At 44.3% G+C, this 8771-nt stretch overlaps 1 protein-coding gene across 1 annotated transcript; it reads left to right on the forward strand.

The window, feature by feature from the left end:
• Nucleotides 1–2548: 2548 nt before the first annotated feature.
• PSKH1 (protein serine kinase H1) lies at nt 2549–3565 on the forward strand (the record flags this gene model as incomplete). The annotated part of the gene is made up of 1 exon (XM_010018169.1): nt 2549–3565. A coding segment is annotated over exon 1 (939 nt), but the record flags the coding sequence as incomplete, so codon positions are not given.
• Nucleotides 3566–8771: the final 5206 nt, after the last annotated feature.

Raw genomic sequence — 8771 nt, forward strand, 5'->3', positions numbered from 1 at the left:
GGCCTGGAGCCGAGCCTGCCGCGCGACGAGCTGCCGGCCCGGCCCTGGGTCTCCTCCCTGGAAGGGGTGGGGGAAAACCAGTGTGGTTCGGGATGAGTTATGAACAACAGTCAGGGAATCACGGTTCGTTTGGCCGACTCTGGCATGCCCTGGCTCCGGCGTTACAGCCTGCAGTGCTGCAGCAGCCCCAGCCCTGGGTTTCCTGTGAGCCAGGTGACTGCACACACCAGGCTGATGTCAGGCAGTAAGAGGCACTTTTGAGATTTATTAGTAACACTAAAAGTAAGGTGCTATGTTGCATGGGTTTGGAGGTTGCTATGTGTGAGAATTTCATAATGCAGTTAAGAGTTGGTGTCTTCAAATTTCCTTTGTGGCAGCTCATAGAAAAGCCAAATTAAATCACTTCAAGTTGTGAGATATAATTGTTGGTGGAAGGCCTGCTCAGCCTTGGGTGGGTTAATCAGTGCCTGACACCCCTCACCACAGGGCCACCCTCAGGTATTAAACTATTCGAGCCCTAATATTTTTCGGAGAGCTGAAGGAAGCTTCTGGATCGGTAACAGCTGACGTGCTGCCCTGCTGAGCTGTGGGCTGCTATGTGCTGGTGGTGCTAAGGAGAGGAGTGAGTGGACATTGAAGCATAAACCCCGTGTTCCTTCTCACAGCTGCAGCTTGTGCGTGCTGTCCTCTCCCATATTTTGGCACCTGACAAGTATGTGGTGTCCTGCTCGGGTGGGGCTTGTGGTGCTCCATTTCTCCAGTGGTTTTGTTCCTTCTTCCAGACTCCTGCAGATTATTACACAGGAGCATTTCCACCAGCACTGGCACGGAGTTAAGCATTTTGTTGCTGGCTGTGGCATGGTTCTGTTGGCTTCACCGACACCCTTACATATACAAGGAAGAGCCACGGACATAGTGGTAGTTGATGCCTGATCTCAGGTAATGTTATTAGTGGATTTAAATAAGATGTTTTCAAGCTCAGCATTTGATCCTTCTTCTTGGCTTTATTTACAAATGGGACATTTTACGTAAGTGCTTCTCTTCCTGTGGAATTACTCTGTAATAATCTGTTTCTGGATGCTCTCATTTGATTTCACTATTAACTTAATCCATTTTAAGGTACAGCAGCGCTGGGAAGAACTCTCAGTGGGAGGCATTATTCAGGGCTAGCTATAGTTCTTGATTTCTTTTTTGTCATGGTGCTTGAGTCTGAATGAGCATCCAGTTACAGGACAGCCCTTGGTGAAAGTCAGTTGAGCTTTCTGTGAAGTTATTTTTTATTTCTACTGCATTGTGCTTAACTTCCATGAGGAGTTACTTTGATGTTGTCTGATTTTAAAACTGAATCTTAACAATGCCTTATTTTCTTTCCAGGTTGAATGTAGAGACTAAACTTCTTCCAGGTGTCCCTCTAAAACATGTATTTCTCCACATAATCTTCCTGATGGAAGACCAGCCAGGGTTCTTTTTCAGCTGTTCATGCTGACTGGCTGCCTGGAGAGGTGGTGAATGAGTGAACAGACTCTCGGTGATGGTGAGTCCTACAATTGCATTTCAAGGCTAACGGCATCTCTGTAGCCTTCTGTGAATGCTCGGGCACCATATTGATGGGCTTTGAACCAAAGAGTGGAGATTTAAATCTGCCTGGCTAACTGCCACATCGCAGACAGGCAGTTTCTTCACTCCCATCTCCTAAAACAGTCATATTGTTTTAATCAAGACTTGCTGAAGTGCAGCTGATTTGGTTCTGTTGGAATACAGTGTGGTGAGCAAGGGGTCTGGAACAGCTGGTAGAAATTCCACTTGCACTTCCTACATGCAGCCACATACGGAAAACCAGAAGTGCCACTTAATATTAGAAGCAAAACTAAGTCTGGAATTACAGAATCACAGACTGGTTGGGTTAGAAGGGACCTTAAAGCTCATCCAGTTCCAACCCCCTGCCATGGGCAGGGACACCTTCCACTAGACCCGGTTGCTCCAGTCTCCGTCCAGGCTGGCCTTGAACACTGTCAGGGATGGGACAGCCACAGCTTCTCTGGGCAACCTGTGCCAGGGCCTCACCACCCTCAAAGGGAAGAACTTCTTAAGATATCATCTCAGTCTCCTGTCTTTCAGTTTAAAACCATTTCCCCTTGTCTTATCACTACATGCCCTTGTAAAAAGTCCCTCTCCAGAATTTGATTATTATTATTAAGAAGCTGTGCCTGGACAAGAGGGCCTCCAGAGGTCTCTTTCTAGCTCAGCCAGTCTGTAACTCCATGCTTCAGTGCTCAGCTGGGAGCAGTAAACAAGCTGTGCTTTAAAAAAAGAGATACTGTGTAATTTCCAGGACCATCTGTTCTGACCCTGACTCTGGGTTTACAGGCAGTATTACCAGTAGCTTGTGATGAAAGCAGCAAAGCTTTCATCAGAGTGTGAAAGTACTGCAGAGTACATAAAGTACTACAGAGTACTTTACGTGCTCTGCGGTAAAGTACAGAGAGCATTCCAAACTTGTTGTTTGTGGTATTTATTTGGTTTGTCTCATTCTTTTCCTAAGGTTCAAATGTGGAAATTGCCCTGGATGTGGTTGCTGCTGCTGCTCTGGGAAAATGCCTTGATAGGGAATTAACACCATTCAGTGATGGGCTGTGGGACAAGCAAAGTGCTTCCTGAGCCTGCCAAAGATGTGCAGCTAGATCTGGTGAAAAAAATTGAACCTTACACAGGCCACAATGACATATACAAGCATTTCATCAAGGATGACTGCAGGATCAAAGCTGTCTCTCCCTCACCTCTGCAGCACACTAACCCATACCCTGGGAACCACTTGCCTGCCCTCTTGGACCAGCCTGAGCCCCGCAAGAACAAAGTGGCTAAATACCGTGCCAAGTTTGACCCCAGAGTGACAGCCAAGTATGACATTAAAGCCCTGATTGGGAGAGGAAGTTTTAGCCGTGTGGTACGGGTGGAACACAAGGCCACCAAGCAGCCCTATGCTATCAAGATGATTGAGACCAAATACCGGGAGGGGAGGGAAGTGTGTGAGTCAGAGCTTAGCGTGCTGCGCCGGGTTCGCCACACCAACATCATCCAGCTGATTGAGGTGTTTGAGACCCAGGACCGTGTGTACATGGTGATGGAATTGGCAACTGGAGGAGAACTGTTTGATCGAATCATTGCTAAGGGCTCCTTCACCGAGAGAGATGCTACACGTGTGCTGCAGATGGTGTTGGATGGTGTGAAGTATCTGCATACGCTGGGTATCACGCACCGGGACTTAAAGCCAGAGAATCTGCTATATTACCATCCGGGAACAGATTCCAAAATCATGATTACGGACTTCGGACTAGCGAGTGCTCGGAAGAAGGGAGATGACTGCCTGATGAAAACCACATGTGGGACCCCAGAGTACATTGCTCCTGAGATCCTGGTCAGGAAGCCGTACACGAACTCTGTGGACATGTGGGCGCTGGGTGTCATCTCCTACATTCTCCTCAGTGGCACTATGCCCTTTGAAGATGACAACCGCACCCGCTTGTATCGGCAGATCCTGAAAGGAAAATACAGTTACTCAGGCGAGGTGAGTGTGCTATGGTGAGGGAAACGCAAGCAAGAAGATATCTATGGATGTTTCTATGTGATGAGGAGAACCTGGCTGTTATGTGCAGGGTGGTAGCATCACCAGGGTTAAAAAACCCCTGTGATTCTGGCTTTTAAAATGCTTTTCTGTTTTCTTTCTGCTTTCCAAAACTGCTTCCAGAGCAGCATAGTGAACTTCTTAAAAAATATGTGCGTAAAGAAAAAAGATACCTCTTCCTGTAGAGCAGAACTGGGATGCTTGTGGGTTTCTAGCTGGGGAGACCTCAGCTATGGTAAGCTGCTGCTTGATACTTTGCTGTTGAAACTCATGCCAGCCTGAGTGTTTGCAGTGTAGTGTGTACATACCTTGTCTGATTTCTGATACAAAAAGTGTAGTCTGAAAAACACCTTTGTTGGAAGGGTTATAGCTGACAAAGGGGCACTTGCTTCTACATCTGGAGACATGAGCATTTCTGAAATCAATCTACATTATTTCCTGAGCTGAGTATGTGATAAACTGGAGGATTGAAGGATAGTTTTCTTGAACAACTATGAAAGGAGGAACCTTGGGAAATAGATTTTAGGCACAAGGTGGGTGCCTGTACTCTCCTAGGGTCCCATCACTTCACCACTGCCACAGCTCGTGTAAACTTGCTTCTGGTCATGGTGGGAGATCTCAGCTATCAGCCACCTCCTTTACCAGCACATTTGCCAAGTATAGGCATAATCTCACTAAAAATCACATGCTGTAGAAAGTGGGGGCATCCAGATTTGCAAGTTGTGCTTCTGCCTATATCCCTCACTGGAAAGATTTTAAAATTAAGCTTTTATAAGCTCTGATAAGAGATGAAGGTGTTTAGATTCCTGAACACCATGACTTTGTGAGGGGAAGCCCACTGAGAAAGTGTTAATGAGTGTCTAAGTTTGTGATTTTGAAGTGACAGTAAGGCAACTGTTAAAAACCCAGAATAAATTAGTGATTGTTCTCATATGTTTATGTGTGACAGGTATATTGGCATTTTAATGATGGATGGAGGGACTCTAACGTATTAAGGTTTAAACATATTAAGCTGCTTTAGCATTGCTTTAGCAATCCTAAAGCATTGTGCATTTTAAAAAAATGCATCACTCTGCAGGGTTTTCAGAGGTGTCAGTAAGTCTTTTCTGCTTCAAAGCTATCACACCAGCTTGTGTTAATAGGTGGAATAACCAGTTAAATGAAACTGAGGAATGCTGCCATTAGCATAGGAGGCCACTGAGGAAAGCCCAGATTTGACACCTTTGTGAGTCTTGTTATTTCTTCCCATGAGCTCTTCTCAGAAAGTCCCTGGGTGTGCAGAGGAGACATGAAAGTGAGGAGTCATAAACCCCTAAATTTGTTACTTTCTGGACCAAGTGCGTTGCTTCCTTCAGGAACTGGAGTACTTGATTCATTTCTTGCCAAAAGTATTCTGTCAGCTGCTTCCTTGAGCTCCAAGCTTCAGCTGACTTTGGCAGCCTTTTCTGCTTGGTTAATTTGGTTAATATGATTTGTTAACCAGCTGAAGAGTTTTAAGGGTGCAGTTGGGTTGTCCTAATGCAGAGACAGATGAATTACCAGCCACACATAATATCTGCAGGGTCACACTGAAAGACAAAGTCCTGGTTACTGTATAACCCGTGATGGCAAATCTGTCTTGAGCAACCTGGTCTAGTGGAAGGTGTCCCTGCCCATGGCAGGGGAATAGAACTGGGTGAGTTTTAAGGTCCCTTCCAAGGCAAACTACTCTGTGATTCTATGATTCCAGGACAGGTTCTGCCTGTTACTGCAAAATTTGGTAATTCTGGAGTCTTATAAGCAAGTGGTGGCATATAAGTTTGACACCCAATTAGTTATGCCGATGATACTGAGCCGCTGAGGTTAAAAACAAACATGAGGAAATCGTGAGAGACTGTGTGATATATTGGCTGGTGTTTGGTGTGTACAGACTTGAACTGGTTCCGTGGGAAGACGGGGACAGTTTGCATTTTCTGTAAATGATTGTGGGCCATGAAGGTGCTTCTTGCTCTTCAGAAGAAGCGGTTTGAGGTTAAGCACTTCCAAATATCATCTTGATATTCATGATCAAAAGCCAGCTCATGTTAGGAGTTAGTCTTAATGTTGCACGTGTCCTTGCTGTGCCATGGAGTGCAGTTCTGCTACTTCTGGAAAAGAAAAACAGGATTGAAAAGCACACAAGGAAGGGTAGTGTAAATAATCAAAGGTCTGGGCTGGCTTCCATTTGAAGAATGGAAGCTGGATGAGGGCCTTTCCTTCAAAAATATCAGTGAGGGGGACCTCTGACCAAACTCAGTACAGCCACGGACAGAATAGGGAGAGTGAACAGAAAAGAAGTTACCCTGGGGTAACTTCATTTGATGTTCTCTGGTCCTTGTGCCAGAACAGAATTATCTTGAGAAATTTAATAACTTCATTGCAACTAGGCCACTGGATGATTGTAGGCTATATATACGTTGCTGTATATATACATAATATATGTGTGTGTATATATATATAGTGTATATACATTGTGTATGTGTGTGTATATACAAAGGTAGCACATGTGCCACAGCAAAAACATTAGACTGTATGTTTAGAAAGTGCCCATGCACAAGCCGGAAGCATTTTACTTGTTATCCCACCACAAATTACATACTTCAGGAGGCTGTTACAGATACTGTGTGTGACATGAGTGGTTGTTTTGCAAAGCTGTAGATGTTTTACTGCTTGGAAAGCAAATATGTGTCAGCCAGTAGCCTGTGTCTTTTGCCCAGATGCTTTCTGTTCTTCTACAGCCAGGGAAATGGATGCTTTAATTTTCCAGTGTAATGAAACCTGTGCCTGTAAATTGCAGGCATGTTCAACTGTAGCCAGGTATTGGCAGGAGATGCAGTAACAGGCTTCCCACTTTCTGAATCAATTTTAGGTGAAAACAAAGTGAGCCAGAGATTTAGAGGAGCCTGGCATGTTTCCCATGGCATCTTAAAGCCATCTTCTGGAGTTATAAATGCTTCCAAATTCCTGATGTTCACAGAAAATTACTGCTCTTTTTTCTTTTTCTTTTTTTTTTTTTTTTTTTTTTGAGTGTGTTTCACTGTAAGGAGTGGAAAGATGTCAGAAATGAGGCTATTGATAAATTCATCAAACTGATGGAAATGGCATGAGCTTTAAGTCCTAGTTTATTTGGGACAAGAATGGGCATAATACCTGACTGAATTGCAGAAGCAGAGATTTTGTGGGAACAACTGCTTTCCTTATCTATAACGTGAACTTTGAAGATGTGAAACAGAAGAGGAAATGTTAAAAGCAGTCTGCAAAGTTCCCAGAGCTGACATTCTGAGTTGTGGGGCTGAGACCAGTTTCAGATTGCAAAAAGGGAGCTGTCTTGCCAGTGATGCTGCCATACTCTGTCATGCAGCAGCAGTGCCCTGAGTTTGCCAAGGATCAGTGCCAAGTCCAACTTCTTGAAAGGTCTGGCCTGAATACCTGGTCAGAGAGGACAAAGCTGTATTGAGAGAGGAACAAAAGCTGAGATGCATGCTGACCTGAGGAGTAGCTCCATGTTCTTGAAAAACAAGTGAGCTCATGGCCAGCTAATGTAATTGCTTTCTGACTGGGACCTTCTTACCACCACTCTCCTGTTCCTGGAGTGTGAAGTCTGTTTGAAGAGGCTATTAGCAGATCAATAGGAGAGATCTCCCATAATAGGTTATTCAGGTACTGCTGACACTCCTGTTCTGATTCTCTTGTATCTGCTTCTGTACATTCTGAGCTGCTTCAGGTAATGGGTAGGGTGAGGAGTGAAGGAAAGCTTGGCTTTGTAACTTGGCATGCTTCTTTTCCTGAACATCTCTGAGTAAGGGTTATGTGGGGTATTGAGACAGCGTTTGATGTAGCCTGCTACAGTCACTTGTTTTGTTAGAACTCACCAAAAAGAACATTTGGAAATATTTTAATTGAAATCTTGGGGATAAAACTGATTTCTGGGGTCTCTTTGTAGCTTAGAAAGTTGTCTGGGAAATAAAGCTGGAATTCCATTCACAGTTCCCTTTGAATCTGAAAGTGCAGAGATGAACATCAGACCACCATTGTCCTGACAGGCTTGCTCTGGTTCTGTTTCAAAGCTTGTCCTTCTTTAGAATACTGGATGCTTTTATGTTGCTTTACACACGTGGGAAACTTGCTGGAAGAAGTGGAAGGTAATACATGTTATGGTTAAATTGGGAAATTGAGCTAGGGTTCATGGATTGTTCTGGTTTTAATATGTTACCTGATTAGATCTTTTCCCCTTGTGGTCTGTTTTGCTATTCATAAACCATGATCAGCTTTTTGTGGTATGTTCACTGTGAGTGAGGTTGGTGTGTGCTGGTGTGGGAACATCTTTTAATCAAAAAACCAAAAAGCTTATTCTAAATATTGGTGCTAGTGGAGACAGATAAGTGGGATGTAAGGTGGGGCATGTTTGATACATGAAGGAAGCTGGGCATTTCAAGTCTGTAGGAGCTCTGCAAGGGACTTAGCAGCCATGCAGAGAGATGATTTGGTTTATGTGGCTTGCTTAGATTTTCCAGTGGTGTTTAATAAAGTTCCTTACCAAAGACTCTTGAAGGAATTTTGCAGCTGTAACATGATAGCAGCCTTTGCATGGACCAGCAGTTTGCTGGAGATAAGCATAAAGCTGAAATACGTGGTCAGTCCACGGGGAAGGGAGAAAGAAACAGTGAAGTTTGAAGGATCTGTTCCCTTTTCCCAAAACTTTCAGGAGAAAGTTTGCTAACAAGGTGTACAGTCACTGATAACAAAGATCTTCAAATGGGGAAAAGCAAAGCTGTGGACCTTAGAAGTTTTTCCGAGTTTGAAGAAGAACTGGACCAATTCATGGAAGATAAATTGTTGGAGAGAATAACACTAAAAAGTCCCAAGAATGGATAAGAGGTGCCTAAGCCGCAAATTTTTAGAGGCATGAGAGTGTGGGGGGAGAATTTTAATGGCAGTACATGTTTTTTTTTCTTGGGCTCTCACTCCGTATCTGCTGTCAGCTGATGATGGAGACACCATACTGGATTAGCTAAATAATAGAATCTCAGCTGGTTTGGGCTGGAAGGGACTTTAAAGCTCATCCAGTTCGAAGCCCTTGCCAAGGGCAGGGACACCTTCCACTAGAGCAGGTCACCCCAAGCCCCACCCA

Source organism: Nestor notabilis, unplaced genomic scaffold (genome assembly GCF_000696875.1).
Source record: "Nestor notabilis isolate BGI_N333 unplaced genomic scaffold, ASM69687v1 scaffold11827, whole genome shotgun sequence".
NCBI classification, from domain to species: Eukaryota; Metazoa; Chordata; class Aves; order Psittaciformes; family Psittacidae; genus Nestor; species Nestor notabilis.